Raw genomic sequence first — 16,251 nt, forward strand, 5'->3', positions numbered from 1 at the left:
GAGATTTTCTATTATGCTTGTGGTATTTGGGGAAAGAGGAAAAACTACAGGAAGGGAATAAGAAACTGGAAGGAAAGAGCAACTTCACTTTTTCCTGAACCCTCTCCTAAGTGGCCTCCTCGGTATAGACAACAGACAAATCACACATGCAGAAGCGGAAAAAAAGTTCTTAAAAAACTCACAATCACACCAGCCTCGCACAAGAATAAAAGTGCTAACTTCCTCTCTCAATTTATCTCTGCAGAACCTGTGCAGCTAAATACGCCAGGCCCACAAGGCCCACTGCAGGATAGGGAAGTGGGAATGGAAATTGATTTTGCAGATTCACACTTGTTTCTTCTGTCTAGGTTTTATCAGAAGCACACAGCTGACAAGCGGGTCTCCCGCGCTGCCTCGCAAGCAGAGGGACAAGTCACCCAGCAGCCTGTTGGAGGATGCCAAAGAGACCACTTTCACCAGGGACAGAAAAGGTGGCTTCTTCAGCTCCTTTATGAAGAAGAGGAACGCTCCCACACCTCCCAAGCGCAGCAGTTCCTTCCGGGAGATGGAGAATCAACCCCATAAGAAATATGAGCTGACGGGTAACTTTTCATCTGTTGCTTCCTTGCAACACGTGGACGGGTTCTCTTTTGCTCCCACACAGCAGGATGCAAGCCTGGCGCCACCCAAGTGCTATGGTGGGGGCTTTGTGCAGAGGACCTTCTACAACGATGACGGCACTGGTACCAGCAGTGGTGGGGGCGTAAGCACTGGTGGTGGGTGGTCGGGCATCACTGGTTTCTTTACACCACGTTTGATTAAAAAGACACTGGGTTTACGAGCAGGAAAACCCACTGGCAATGAAGAAGCTTCAAAGCCTTTTCCAAGGTCAAACTCTACATCTTCCATGTCCTCAGGGCTTCCAGAGCAGGATAGGATGGCAATGACCCTTCCCAGAAATTCCCAGAGGTCAAAAATCCAGCTGGAACGGACAGTGTCCACCTCCTCTCAGCCCGATGAAAGCACGGGGAGGGCCAATGACCTGCTTCCCAAAAGGTTTGAAGAAGGCCCTGCTTTGACCAGAGAGAGACCAAAAGCAAAACTCTTGCCGAGGGGTGCCACGGCACTCCCTTTCCGAGCCCCCTCCGGGTCAGAAGAAAAGGAGGGTCCAGGGCTAGCAGCAGCTCCTAAGGGCAAAGAAAAAAACAGCGGCCCACGGCAAGGGGCCCTTGAGGACGGTGAGAGACCGGGGTGGTCGTCTCCAGTAAAGGCTGCAGCAATACTTCCAACCACTCATAACCACAAAGTGCCAGTCCTCATCTCACCCACTCTAAAACACACTCCAGCAGATGTGCAGCTCATTGGCACAGACTCTCAGGGTAATAAATTTAAGCTCTTATCTGAGCATCAGGTCACTTCTTCCGGCGACAGGGACCGGCCCAGACGGGTAAAACCAAAGTGTGCTCCACCTCCACCACCAGTGATGAGGCTCCTACAGCAGCCAGCTGCCTGCTCCGATGCAGCAGAAGAGCTGAGCAACACGGCGGGAGCGCAGCACGGACTGGAATCAAGTGAAGGGAGTAAGAAGGCAGCAGCAGCAGCACCTGTTGGTGGAAAATCTGGGAGGCCTGTGATGCCTCCACCTCAAGTGCCTCTGTCATCGTCTTCCACCTCCCCAGTGAAAATGGCCAATGGCACAGCTGGTGCAAAAGTAGCACTAAGAAAGACCAAACAGGCGGCTGAGAAAATCTCCGCAGACAAAATCAGCAAGGAAGCACTGCTGGAGTGTGCAGATCTTCTCTCGAGTGCCATCGCCGAGCCAACACCAAACAGCCAGCTGGTGGACACAGGGCACCAGCTGTTGGATTACTGCTCAGGCTATGTGGACTGCATCCCGCATACACGCAACAAATTTGCCTTCCGGGAAGCCGTGAGCAAACTGGAACTCAGCCTGCAGGAACTGCAGGTGTCTTCAACAGCTGCTAGTGTCCCTGGGGCAAACCCCGTCCTTAATAACTTATTGTCATGTGTCCAAGAAATCAGCGATGTGGTGCAAAGGTAGCTACTGTCAATCTGGGTAAGAGAAATACACACGGGGAGGGGGGGACTTTTTTCTGTACTGATGCTTTCAAAAGGAAAGACTGATACTTGAGTATGTGAAGTACCTCAGATCACTGAGTTCTCCTCACGTTTACAGGTTCATCTCAAAAAAATGGGGATGGAGAGGGTAGATTAAAGCTGTAAGGGGCAGAACATCAAGTATTTGTCCCTACCTAGTCAGACTGATCTGCTTGGTATGGCAGGGGAAGGAAGTTCCTCGTTCCTCCCCTGGAGAGGCAGGAGAATCGATGGCAGGTTCTTGCTCTGGGAAGGATGATTTGATGTGTGATAGCCGGAGTACTGGAGCAGCTGCAGGCTACGTGGCTGTACGGATCCTCCCCGTCTGCACTAACGCGTGCTTTGGTCTCCTGACAGGGCAGAGGACTGGCACGGGGGCTGCGCTGGGACCACCGGCCGAGCAGCCTGAGCTGGAGTAGCTCGGAAGCGGGAGGGCGCGTGCAGCTGGGGGAAGGTCTAATGCACTGACAGTATTCAGAGCTGCTGGAGGTGGATGCACTAGCCCAGACGGCTTACTTCCACAGCGCTGCTGCTGCTGCTGTAATGAGAACTGCAAAATTACTTAATATATGAAACTATCCCTTTTTCCCTCCTGTCCACCTCATCTACCACATGTTCTCATCTTCGTTGTATTGGAAGCGTCAGGGATGCTGGGCAGACTTACCACTGGAATACCCCCTTCCCCACCACACAGCCTTCACTTAGCTGATACTGATTTCTAGTGGTCTAGCACGAGTGCTGCTTGATGGTCCTTTGTGGGTAGTTCGGGGCTCTTGCGCAACTCGCCAGTGTTGTTAGTGGGGTGGGTGGATTGTTTTTTGGTTGTTTTTTTTTAAGCTCTAGTTTTTAACTTGCTACCAGGTTGACTCCCCAGTTCAGTTTCATCACTTTAATGGACCCACGATAGGTAAGGCAGAGCCTCTGCCACCCCTGGCTGTTCCCCGCTTTCCTTTAGCAGTCATGGCACTGCAGGGCCAGCTGGAGAGCCAGAAGGCACAGCCTGGCCTGCCCACCACGCACCCTTGCTGCTGCGGGATTCCCTGGAGCGGTCCCTGCTCTTGGCCTAACACTAACACTTCCCTCCGACGGCTTCCTGGGATTTGTTCAGGTGCTTGCGGGTGCTTTCAGCTTCCCTGCGTATGGAGGCGACTAGGTGTGTCAGCACACAGGGGAACCATAGCTATCTTTTTTTATTTGTTCCTGTATTTTAAAGGCTATGCCAGAATCTCATGCAGTGGCATAGGGAACATGCACAGACTGCATGCTCCTCCGCCTGAGACAACAAATGTTACAGCCCTGCCTTGGGGAGCTCCCACTGGGTTACGGTCTTCTGATGCCTACCAACAACCCCAGAATGAAAGCAGTCACGTGGTTGAGATTGTTTTCCTTGGTCCTAGTGCTGTTTGTAGACTGCTGTGGCCTCAAAAAGCTGGTCTTCTGTGTATATGCACAACTCCCTGAGATTTAAATGTACTGGCAAGCAGGAAGACCTCAGCCAACTGTTGGTTTGCAAGAGGAAAAAAAACCAGGCCTGATACCTAGCTCCAAATACACGTTACCCTGTGGGCTGCTGCTCACTTCACACTTTTGGTGATGATAGAAGATCTCGCTTGCTTTGCACCTTAAATCTTTTATTTTTGGCTAAAACGCTTTTTAAACTTGTTTTTAAAGTGTGACTGTGCTGCTTTTAGTTTGAGCATTTAGAGTTGAGCTGGGGCACAGGTGTGAATTTAGAAGATGGGCACTTCCATTTCTGTCTAGAAGTGTTGCCCTATTGGTGCTGTCTCAACGAGCGTTCCCCTTTTTTCCATGGAGCATAGCGAGACGGGGCCTGAAAAAGTCTTTATAAATGGGCTGGTGTCTGAGAATCCTCATTTTATTACTGGTCTGTGGTAAACAAAGTTGTGTCACAATGCATGAATGCACACCAGTGGAGCAGTATGTGAGATAAAATGGACCACGTGAGCTTTACTGTCAAAGCGAGTGAAATGGTGACGAAAAAAAAGAAAAGCAACCCCTCCACCACAACTGGCAAGCATTCAAGTGAATTAATTATTTCTATGAGTCAGTTTTACTCTAGTGAGCTGGTACGTAAGTGGCGACAAATGAAAGTACAGCGTGGGTTACTCAGCTTACCCAACAAAGCTGGCTGTCCAGTTCTGCAGTAGGATCTGCAGCTTGCCCAGGCTGTCCTGCAGCTTGCCCAGGCTGTCCTGCAGCTTGCCCAGGCTGTCCTGCAGCTTGCCCAGGCTGTCCTGCAGCCCTCGGGCCAGCCGGCCGGGGGAGGCTGTGCTGGGGCTCTTTCACGAGCACCAAACCGTTATCTTGTAGACTTTACTGAGGGCTTTTGTGGTTTACCTTATCTCTTTCAGTCGTCTTTATCGAAGGTGTGCATCGCTGCACACCAAACTAACTGCCTTTGGAAAGGTGACCTGCAAAGGGAAGAAGGCTCGTGGTGTTGCTTCACACGGCCTTTTGAACAATCAAAAGGATTTAAAAGCTATGGGAGCTTTCTTTGGGGCAGAAGGGTAGGTCTTGTTTGGCAGACAATCGTGAGGTTTCATCATTGTACTACTACTCAGCCTAGGACAAACGGACCGAAACTGAAGTGATTCTCAGGGGAAAGGTATTTTAACCAGAAAATTTTAAAGCTGTTAGTCCGGTTCTGATGAGTATTTTGAAAGAAGCCTTTTTTTTTTTTTTTTTTTTTTTCTTCCCTGAATGCCAGTCTTCCAGAAAAGCTCCAACAAAAGTGATGAAATAGCAAGCAATTCCTAACTACTAAAACTCCCCTTTTGGCCCTTTCTGAAGAAACTAACTGTGCCCCAAGGAAGGACTGGTTCCCCCCGACTGGTCACCCCCACTTTCCTTCAGGTGCCACCTGGTTTCTCCTCCCCCACGGCAGAGATGCCATAGCCATCATCTGCTTTCACAGTCACGGAGTGGCTGAGGTTGAAGGGACCTTTGGGGATGGCCAGGTCCAACCCCTCCCCTCAAGCAGGGCCATCCCCAGCCGCGGCAAGACAGATTTTGAATGGCTCCAAGGATGGAGACTCCACAACCTCTGTGCGCAACACAGAAGCCAGTTCAGTTCTTATCCCTATGTGGTGGATAAACAGAACAGTGGGAGCCGGGAATGTGCCCACCATAAACCCTGTGGAGAGTGTTTCCTCCGCTCTTCCTTGTTGTCTCACATCAGGTACATAGATGGTGGCAGAGGCAGTGCTGACTTGAGCCTATTTTTTTTTTTCCCCTCAGGCAGGGGCTGCAGACTTGTTGCTGCTTCTGCTACCCGACAGCATTCTTCCTAAACTGGAATTTTCCCCTGCCCCCTGGCAGGATAGCAAAAGGATTGTATGTGGGAGAGCTGGTTCTGCTGTACATCACCATTCAGTTGTTCTTCCTTCCGCAGCTATTCTAAAATTGTTACTGTTCCTTCTCCCTTTTGCTAGGTTTGGCTTTCTGTTCAGCCCTAAAGGTCTCTACCATAGCAGTTTCTCTGCTTTCAGCCTTGCACAGTATGTTCAGAGGAACGTAAGGATGGTGAAGCCCCGTTGTTTGTCCCAGCAAAGAGCACTTCTCGCTCCGCTGTTTAGGGAAACAAGGCACAAACTCCTGTCGCGTTTCCTCACCACTGTCAGGCGGCCTTGGGGGGTAAGGATGCAATTGCAGCCGGGCTCTCTCACTTGCACTAGTAAGAGCTAGAATTTAACATAGTCTTTGCAACAGGGGGTGGCATCACATAGGGCCTGGTAATGCCAAGCACAAAGCATGCGCTCACACGAGTGAGTTGATGTGGGGCACTTTCTCTTCCTGCACTGTACACCCTTTTTAACCCCAGAGGTGGTGCACGTGGCTGGCTGACAAGCAGCACTTTGCTTTAATCGTATTTTCATTAGTGTGGACGGGGGTGAAGCTGAATTAGGAGTCTGGGTCTTGGGACTGGATCAAATGTAGCCACTGGGAAAACGGAATTGAATGGGGCGGCGTTGCTGATGCAGAACACGATGGGAAAGGGGGGCAGGGGGGGCTGTCTGTTCCGGTCCTCCTCACAGGGGCATTTCTCCTGAGCACCGCTGGCCTTGTGGCAGTGAGACACGGCCAAACACACGCATGTTGACATTCCCATCAGGTGTGCTTTTGCAAGAGTTTTATGGCACACCACTCTGCAGGCAGCAGGAACTAAACCCCACAGCGTGGGGCGGCAGCTGCACCAGAACTGCTGCGTTAACAGAGCAGCCCCTCGCCCAGAGGCAGCAGGTGTGTGAGCAGGTAGGATGGGTTACACCACGGTGCAGTCAGAGAGGAGAGAAATCCAGACCCTGATGTCTGTACACTTACCTACGGCAGGCTTCCCCCGCAGCTGAGGCGCTCTGCCTTTTGCTCATGGGTGCTCTCGGGCATCAGCAGCCACGACAAGCACCAATGAATCCAGGAGATCGGTTTTGCAACCTACCAGGCTGCTCTCTTCTCTTGTAAAACGCCCAACCCAGCCCTGCCGCTGATCAGTAGCTGGCGGGAGAGCCGGAGGGGAGCGACTACAGCATGCTCGGAAACCTCTCGCTCCAGTGAGTGGCACCATCCAGCACAGATGGGCACTGGGCTCGCGCTCCGGTTCCCTGCAGTGGGCAACAAAACGTTCAGCCTATTCCCTGGTGGTAGGAAATAAGAGGTTATGGGACACCTGATGTATTAGTAATACCTACACAATAAGAAATGTCTGTACCAAAGGAGGTCACTCTTCCAAATGTGTCTGTTGTGCATGGGAGGGAAAGCCCAATCGGCTCAGCACGCTGTTTGTATCAGTAGTGAACTCATTGAGAGCAGGAATGGATTAAAATGAAACACGTTAATCACCAATCACTCTACCAGTGTTGTCAACTGTTTTTGTTTTTAATTGTTATTGTAATATATTTTGGTTGTTTTTCTAATTTAATTCTCTCACTATCGTCTGACTGTGAACTGCGAACAGTGTTAAACTTGATGTAAATAAGGCCCTTTGAAGGGCCTCTTTGCCTGTCGTTCCACAAAGTTTTGCCAATTTGCATTTTGTTTTAAATAAAGGTTGCAATATTTTATTGGCAAAAACCACTTTGAGTATATCCTGCTTTTTTTTTTTCTTGAAGGAATATTTCAAGCTGCTCATTACTAACCTGAAGTTGGTTATTTTGGGTAGAGAAGACAAGATTATTATAAGCTTGTTAAAAGAGAAATAATTTAATTATGTTGGATCTCAAAGAAAAGCAGTTTATTTATGCCTTAAACTAAACTTAATGTTGTCATGGTGGGGGGTCAGAGGAGAGCGGTTCTTGCTGCTGGGGTTGCGTAATCAAATGCTCACTTAATTCTGAAACATACACCTGTGACCTGACAGCGTGCAGGGTCTTGCATCATCCGTTTGACAGTTGCCCTCATTAGTGACACCACCTCTTTAATCAGTGACAGAGCGAGAACCGCTTAACACGCCAACTTCATACCAGCTGGTGAAATGGCCGAAGCGACACCCTGCCACGCCAGGCAGCACCAGCCTGACCTGGGCACAGACACTTCTCTAGTTAAAAAAAGTAAGTCTAAAAGTCATCTAAAGTAAGTCTAAGGTCATCCTGGCTTATAGACCCTTCAAAGCAAATAGCCTTCAACCAAATAACTAACAACTGTCCAAACTGCCTGCCCAGGTCACACAGCACAGCCCGCGCAGTGCCCTGCGGGGCCGCATCCTGACCCACGGGCGCAGCTCCCGCCGAGGGGCGCAGCGCCCACCGACATTTCCCAGGGGCGCAGCTCCCGCCGACCTGTTTCGGGCTGGAGCTTTAGGCCTGACGCTTGTGGTGAAGAGATTAACCATCAGCCCAGGCTGGCACGGGCCCCGGGGCCAGGCCGGAGACAAGGGGTCAGTCCGGGCTGACCGCAGCCGCCGGTGCCCGCAGGGAGCGGAGCTCAGAGCCGGCACGCCTGGGCAGTGTGCCCGGTCAGCGCTTTGCCAGGGGCTCTGCTGCACCGCCGAGAGGTACAAAGCCTAAAATAGACCCAAGGGCCGCGGGTGGGAGCCCAGCCTGGCCTTGGCGTGCGCGGCCTCCCCTCGCCGCCCTGCACCGCCGTGTTGGAAGGGAGTTTTGACCCAGAGGTCACAGAGCCGTTCCCGTAAGGCTGCAGGATGTTTTGGTCCTGCTGTAACACGCTTATCGCCTGGCAAGTACCCAGACAGCAAACAGCCCTGCAGCGGGGTAACGCTGACACCAGCCAAACCACCACAGCGTGCAACACAGAGAGAGGGAAAAGGAAGAGGGGGGGGGGGGAAGGGGAAAAAAAAAGAGAGGGAGAGGGGAAAGGGAAGGGGAGGGAAAAGGAAGGGGAAAAGGAGGGAAAAAAAGAGAAGGGAAAAGCAAAAGGTAAGAGGAAAAGAAAAAGAAGGGAAAGAGGGAAAAGGGGAGGGGAAGGAGAGAGAGAAAAGGGGAAAGGAGAGAGGGGGAAGGGGGAAGGAGAGAGAAAAGGGGAAGGAAAGAAAAGGGAAAAGGAGAGAGAGAGAAAAGGGGAAAGGTGAAGGAAAAGAGAGAACCCCAAGTTTACCACATCCCCAAAAATCTGAATTCAACTGCAACCTGTTCCTTCAGCCACCATGCTCCTCAACTACCCTTTGGCCTTGAAAGGGGAATTAGTGTCTGCTTTTTTCATTTTGCAGTGAAGCAAGCAGACTTTTCGCCAAACTGCTTAGAAAAATAATTTTGGCAGAAGTTCAGCTCATCCCCGCAGCTGCTTCCATACAATGAAAGACTCCAGTGAGAAGGGACACTGAAGCGAGGGACTACGGAGCTGACACCTCCCGAGGAGATCATTCCACCATTTTCTCTACACAAGGGCCTCCCCGCACAAACCGCGGCCCTGGCGTGCGCATCCCTGAGCAGCAGCAGGCACCTTGCGAAGGCGGGAGAGCAACAGAGAAAACCCCTCAACTCCAGCAAAACAGTTCTGTGCAATCATGTGAAGAGACAGAGAAAACCGGGGACAGGGATGAGGATGTGGCTTCTGCTGGACTGCCTCAGCAGGACCGGCCTGTCCAAGGGCCACCTTCATGACGTGCTAACGAACCAAGGATTTGGGCATCCCCACTCACACCAAACAAAGTGTCAGCACAACCGCTTCAGGCTGCTACCTGCTAAAAGAAGGGCCTTGAACCAAGGATGGGCTTCCAAGGCAGCCAGGTGCAGGCTGCCCTGTGTCCCAGGGGTGTGCCTCCTTCCCTGCAGACAGCCCTCGGAGTAACAAGGGGTTAAGTCTCTGTCCCTGTGCAAGCCGCGGCTGGGTAACCCACTGGCTGGGTAACCCACTGTGCGGCACCACCTTCACCACTGGTGCAGTCCCACCTGGTGGTATTCAAGGAAGGAAGTAATTGATGCGCTGGGATATAGATTTGCAGCCCTGTGCGGAGAAAAGCTTCACCTCTTTGGGGACAAACACCATCATCCTGGCCACCTCATCCAGGGCTGCCTCGGTGTATGGAAGTCCACGGGCCAGGAAAGCATCCCGTGCGCAGAGCTTCACGTGGTGGTACTCCAGGGGCAGAAACGGCACGAAGAAATCAATGAGGTTCTCTTTGATGAGGTGGCTGCGGGCGTAACTGTTCTCTGTAGCAAAACACAAGACAAAAACTTCAGAAGCTTCATCTGAGGGCTGTCATCGCTCTGCCAGGCCACGCTTGGCTCTTCCAGCCCTATGTGGTGGGAGAGAGACACCACTTGTAAAGGGCTGGCCAGCACCTAGTCCGGACACAGAGCATCACTGCGGCTTGCCCATCTCAGGCCAAAAGAAGCCTCGATACTTCCCTGCGGTGTTCGGCTGCCGCCCACAGCCTGGCCGTTTTCAGGGCTGAAGGGGCCACAGGGGACTTGCAGCCCCCTCCTCGTGTGCCGCGGTGCTATGCTCGTGGGGCTGTGCCAGTGGGGACGAAGGAAGGGGCTCACGCTGCAAATAACCCTGGGGTGGGGGCTGGGACGAAGGCTCGTCCCACAGTGCACACACTTGTGCAGCACAAGGTGGATGGGGCCGTGTAAGCAGCGCCCCGCAGGTTTGGGGGCAGCCTGCCCACCGCGTCCCGCCAGCGAGCCCGGCTCTTACCTGCAGGCTCCTGCAGCTCCAGCCGCAGCCGCTGCTCCAGGAACTCCACGGAGATCTCCTCCCGCGCCCGGCCCGCTCGCCAGAAGTCCAGGGCTACCTCGTTGATGGTGTTCCCACCGAGATTGCTGCGGACACAGAAGGGAAGGCACTCAACGTGCGCGCCCCCAGAGAGGGGCTGCCAGCAGCCCCCCCGTGACAGGCCTCAGCAGTTCTGCCAGCCAGGCAAGGTGTGCTGTGCAGGATCAGCACCTGAAACATCAGCCCATGGAGGAACCAGCTTCCATCCCAAAGCCCCTTTCTACAGGCACCTATACAGCCATCTTCCACCCCGCCAGCTCAGCCTCTGGGGCAGCTGCTTTCTCCCCCCGGGGGGGATCAGGAGCCAGCAGAATCCTCCATCCCCGACAGCCCCCTGTCCTGGCTGGGATGCCATTGACCTCGCAGGTGACACTCGGCTCCACACCAAACTCTCAGCAAGCCACCACTGCAAATCCAGGTTAAAGGGCAGAGCACATGGCAGGAGTCCCACCAGCAGCAAAGGTCCAGGGCAAGGATTCAAGTGGCAGCCCAGGACCTGGCAAAACATCCCCTGCCCGAGGGACAAAGCAGCAAAACTGACCATGGAGGCAACCGCCTCTTGGAGGAGCCAGACATCTTCCCCTCCCCTGCAGCCTGAGCCCCTCCTGTCACACACCTCAGGAGATAAATCCCATCTCCCTGTTCCTCCCCATCCCTTTGGGGACCCAGAAATCACCTGAGGAATAGGAAGATGGATCTCCGGTAATCCACCTGGCTCTTGTGGTCGTAGTGAGCCATGAAGGGCTTGATGGTGTCCAGGAGGCTGAAATGAAGTTTCTCTGCCTCGTCGAAGATGAAGAGGGGCTGCCTGCAGAGCTGCACAGTCTCACGTATCTGCTTCTCCAGCTGAGCCTGCAGAGCGGCGGGCAGGGGTCAGTCACGGCCGCCAGATCATCGCCCAGGGGCTGAGCCTGGGTGCTGGGGGCTAATCCTGCCGGCAGCTCAGCACCACACAGCCGCCTGCTTGTCACCTCCCACCCAGCAGGACAGGGCGCAGAGCAGGAAGAGTTAAAACAAGCGAGTCAAATTAGAGATAGTAAGTGAAGGGGAAGAAGAAAGGGAGAAAAGAGAGCAAGCGACACGGAGGCAGCCACTCACACCGACCGCAAACGGACTGATGCCCAGCCACTCTCTGAGCCATGGCCCCCTACCCCAAAACACCCTCCCCTCAGTTTTATTGCTAAGGACGATGGTAAATGGTGTGAAATATCCCTTTGGTCAGCTGGGGTCACCCGTTTGGTGTCCCCCCTCCCAACTTCTCATGCACCCCCAACGCACTGACCACAGGGGCAGAGGGAGAGAGGGAGGAAGCCTTGAGGCTGCAGGAGCACTGCTCAGCAGTAGCCGGAACATCGCTGTGTTATCAGTTATCAACGCTGCTTTACTCACAAATCCTAAACGCTGCCCCGGACAGGCTGCTGCGAAGAAAACGAATCCCACCCCAGCCAGACCCAGCACTCTGGACCATCCCCAGGGGCACGCCATGCTGCTGGCTCTCACCTTGTACGAGTCCATGTACGTGTGATGGGGGAAGTGGAAAAGCGAGATGAACGTCTTGACGCACATGCTCTTCAGCCCATCCCGGTACAGGTGACTGGCCACCATCCGCGCCACAAAATTCTTGCCTGTGCCGGACCAGCCATGGAAGGAGAGGACCAGCGCCTTCTCCGGCCGCGGGCTCTGCAGGAACCCTTGCACTGCCCGCACCACCACTTCTTTGGCCACGTGCTGCCCGTGGAGCTGCCCGGCGAGGTCTGCTTCCAGCCCTGGGGGGGAGAGAGCAAGAGCTCGGCCTTACTGCAAGCCCAGCTGGGGCTGAAGGTGCGGAAGGAGAGGAGGTGTAGCAGGGCACTAAGCCCACACCGCTCTGCTGGCGGGGCTGCCTGCCTGCAGGGACGCAGTGGTGGCACGAAAGCCACCGGGTCGGTGAGACAGGCTGCCCGCACCCTGCCTGCAGCAGCTGCTGGCCGCAAAAAGACACAGATCTCCCACTGACTCCCTGTTCCCTTTGGGAAGCGGAGGAGGTATCTGGCAGCTGCAGAGAGCACTGAAGCCCAAAGGCCCTCATGAGCTGCTGGCAGAGGGAACGGACACCAGAAATCTCAGGGCCAGCAAAATGCAGTGACACCCATGCAGGGCTCAGCCAGGCTCACTGCGCCCTCCCCACTGGGGGCTGGATACTGGGCCAGTTTGGATCTCCCTGCGTATGCCTGGGAGCTATGGGGTGAAGGCAGGGCTTGTGGCAAACTGGGGATCTGCTGTACTGGAAGGAACAAACTCAGCCTCAGAACTACAAATGAATAACAGGGAATAGGACTCGGCTCAGCCCCTCGCCCTCCCACCAGCTCAGCACCCTGCTCAGAGATGCCATTTGCTTACATCACTTGCTAAAGCACACTGGTTTTAAAAGAAAAAAAAAACCCAACAAAAACACCACCACCACAAACAACAAAAGAGACAACAGGGAAAGGCAGCAAAGGCAAGCACTGCTCAGCATCTCCCAAGCACAGCACAGCACCCACCTGTGATGTTGTTGACGATCCTGCAGTCTCCCGTCTTGCAGCACTCGCTGAAGCTGCAGTACCAGGCAGAGAGGATGGCCAGGTAATCCTGACCCACCAGAGGCAAGCTCCAGCCTAAAAAAGGCAGCGCTCTGAGCAGAGATGTTCCAGCAAATACCTTCTCGCATTCCGGGTGGACACTGAGCCAAGCCCGGTTCGGCGCTGCCCTCCCGCCAGGGGACCGGCCGCAGGGGCTCGGAGCTGCCGTGCCGGGCAGCTCGGGGTGCGGGGAGGGGGATAAGCCCCTGAGGGCAGCCGCACCAGGTGCCCGCACGCCCCCCCCCCCCCCAAATAGGTGTTTGTGGCAAGCCGGGGCACGGCGAGTAAGGGGGGAGGCGGCCCGGGCAGTACCCTGGGGAGGGGGCGGGGGGCACAGACCCCGTGCCGGGGCACGCAGGGCGTTCGGAGCCGCCGCTGCTTCTGGCCAGAGGGAGAGAAAGGAGGAAGGTGCTTACCTGGGCTGGGGCCGGGCTCTCCCTCCTCCTCCTCGCAGCCCTCCTGCCACACCTTGCAGGCCAGGTACCGCCAATACCGCTTGGAGAGAGCCCCCACGGCTCCCAAGTGCTGCTTCACGGCTTCGTACCTCGCCCCGCCCCACGCTCCCCCCGCCGCCGCGGGGCCCTGCTCCCCCGCCCAGGCGGTCCCCCGGCCCCCCCCGCCGCCCAGCAGCAGCAGCAGGCAGCAGGCCAGCCCCGGGTGCCGGCACATGGCTGCGGGTGGGCGCCAGCCCTGCCCGCCGGCTCGGGCCGCCCCAGCCGTGAGCTCACTTCCTGAGCGGGGGGGTCACCGCCGCGCCACCGCCTCCGCCCGCCTGTCCCAGCCCCGCCGCCGGGCCCCGCTACGAGCCACGCCGCGAAACCCATCCCAGCTGCCAAGGGGAGGCAGCCGGCACCCCCCCGCTCTGGCCGGTGCGGAACCGGGCCCCCGTCCCGAGCCCAGCTCCTGCCGACCCTCGCTGGGAGCGGGCTGGAGGGGTGCCCCGGGGAGCCCCCCGACACCGCTGCCAGCCCGCTCCCACGGCCCCGCACCACCGCAGCCCCCCTCTGCCCCCGCGCCGCCCCACAGCACCGGCAGCAAACACCGGGGAGTAAGAAACGGTCCAGCAATTCGTGGCAATAGAGGGTTTCAAAGGCAAACGTTGGGACCTGGATCTAGGGGACCGGAGAACGAAGGAGTTTCCAAACGACGGTTAACTATTGCACGGGACGCTCTCTGCAATTTTTTTGCAGTTGCAAGGGACAAGTCTCTGACATCCAGCCAAGAGACTACCAAAGAAGGAAGAAAAGGAAACTGAAGGCCGACTGGAGGACAAAGCCTGGGAGGAAGACTGCGAGCCTTCAGCCCAAGAAACTAATTGTAATAACCCTGCCTTTCTTAGAAGTAGTGACGAATATGTATTAGCTCCGGAACGTAAAAAAACCAGCTGCCTGATGTAACACGTGTGTGTGTTACAGGAGCCCTGACTCCCCGCACACCCAGCGCTGTTTACTTGCCTTTTATTAACCCCATAAATATATAAAACTAAAAAACTTGTAATTTCTAACAGGGGGAAGGCAAATAACCTGGGTTTTAAGCAGCCCAGGGGCCCAGCCGAAGCTTTGCTGCCACATACGCAGGAGGTGGTGGCAGTTGTTGTTCAGCAGGGTCGTTTCCAAGGGGACGCAAAAACACAAGGGAGCAGGAGGCAGGGGATGAGGCAGAGCAGCAACACAGGGAGCTGCCCTGCACTGCCTGCCTGCATCTGCTGCCAGGCCAGTTTAGCAGTTAGATCAAAGCTCCAGGACGAAGGGGTTTGCTGCTGGCTCTGGGCCAGGCTTGCTGTGTGACACAGGTGTGTGGGGCTCCTCACCGACTCCCCAAAATGATGCCGTTTCGTTTTACATCGGCACACCTTCGCATGCCACGCACCCAAACACCGGGGCTGGCAGGGTAGGCTCCACTCAAGCAGCCAGGGGAAAAAAAAAAATAAATTCAGATCAGCACAGAACTACCACGGAATCGCGTACAAGAACCGAGGTATCCCCTGCAAAGCCTGCCTCTGATTCTGCAAACAGGCACATACACCAACTCAGCCCCGGGGGGAGATGACAAGTGGATAAGCCCCATCTAACTTGCACTTTACCTTAAGCCATACCTACTGGTGGCTTCCGACAGGAGACAAACACCTCTACAAGTTACTGAGCATCAGGACAAGTCCACCCATAACTTATCCTAACCGAGCTGAGGACACAATGCTTTGGACATTGAAAAAAATTTTCCAAGGTTATCCCACATGTTCAGAACAATAAAAATAAGAAGCATACTAAATGCAATTCATCCAGCCTGGCAACTCACCCATCCAGGTGGGTGGGGAGCAGGATCCCACACGGCCAAGGCATGGAGCAGAGTGGATCTCCATCAACAGGTGGTTGTAAATATTATACATCAGCATTAAAGATACTGGTATTAACATGACTGCCCTCTCCAGCTTCAAAAATAATGAAGCTAAAACCTTAACACCAATTGCAAACTAAAGCCAGCCCATGTTAAAAAAAAAAAAAAAAAAATCAATTAAAAATCGAACTCACTGTAGCCACAGCAAATAAAACTGCCATCAGCCTTTCTGAAAACTAGCTGAAGCACCTGAATTGAAGCATTTATATATATTTATAAAAAAATGCATAGCTGTAACATTCAAGCTCTACCCTCCTGGGGATAGGTGCTTTAGCTGAACAGAACTTATCAAAAGGGACAGACTTCATAAAAAAATAGGTGTTTCTATGTGCCAAAGGAAAAAAGAAAATTTTAAAAGATAAAACGACTGACTGTCCAACACCACACCAGCTCCATGGTACTATGGTGTAACTCCTAGGGCGTCAGCTTTGCTCACGTGCATAAAAGCTAGAAGGGAAAATAAAACCAGTTGTTCAGTAACCTGCCAGCTATGCCCTGCGGTTATCGAGGCACTGAAGTGCTGAGGGGGTGGGAATCACCCCCTTTGAAGAATTCAATTCCCTTCGTGGGACCTCAGGGGTGAAATTATCCCCATGGATTAGAAGGGATGCTGCAGGAGACTGGAAGAGATCCTAACGCACTACATGGAGGTGAACTCGCCTACACGCGGCTTGGGAAGGATGGGGCTAGGAAGCACAGCAGTCAGTGCCCTAGTACAGCTCGCTGGGGTTGTGTCTCCCCCCCCAGCCTCCAGCGTCGGGTTGGTTTTTTTTTTTTTTGCTTCCTCTGCTGAAGCAGCACTCACTGTGGTATCTGCTCCTCCAGCTGCCAGCCTGGCAGTAAGAGGCAGCTGCAGGGCCCGGACGATGCTAGGACGCACGGCTTTTCACCTCACGGCTGGTCGTTCCAAGGTAGTCCTGGTGAGCTGCAACCACCTGATTAAAAATCCATCATCTTGGGTCAAGTCAGG

The 16,251-nt window shown here is 54.2% G+C and overlaps 2 protein-coding genes across 3 annotated transcripts in view; one reads left to right on the forward strand and one right to left on the reverse strand.

Moving 5' to 3' along the window:
- The window catches only part of ABL2 (ABL proto-oncogene 2, non-receptor tyrosine kinase), a 49,860-nt gene extending 42,672 nt beyond the window's left edge, over nt 1-7,188 (forward strand). For both annotated transcript variants that reach the window (XM_037404123.1, XM_037404124.1), the window contains exon 11: nt 348-7,188. In XM_037404123.1, the coding sequence (XP_037260020.1) occupies nt 348-2,041 (1,694 nt within the window). In that variant the 3' untranslated portion in view covers nt 2,042-7,188. The remainder of the gene's footprint in view (nt 1-347) is intronic.
- Nucleotides 7,189-8,802: 1,614 nt separating this feature from the next.
- TOR3A (torsin family 3 member A) lies at nt 8,803-13,556 on the reverse strand. The gene is made up of 6 exons (XM_037404432.1): nt 13,304-13,556; nt 12,810-12,923; nt 11,788-12,053; nt 10,964-11,139; nt 10,210-10,334; nt 8,803-9,719 (listed from the first exon to the last, which is right to left on the reverse strand). Exons 1-6 carry the CDS (start codon nt 13,554-13,556, stop codon nt 9,469-9,471), a joined length of 1,185 nt encoding a protein of 394 aa, XP_037260329.1. The 3' UTR covers nt 8,803-9,468.
- Between the last annotated feature and the right edge of the window lie 2,695 nt (nt 13,557-16,251).

This window comes from Falco rusticolus, chromosome 11 (assembly GCF_015220075.1).
Source record: "Falco rusticolus isolate bFalRus1 chromosome 11, bFalRus1.pri, whole genome shotgun sequence".
NCBI classification, from domain to species: domain Eukaryota; kingdom Metazoa; phylum Chordata; class Aves; order Falconiformes; family Falconidae; genus Falco; species Falco rusticolus.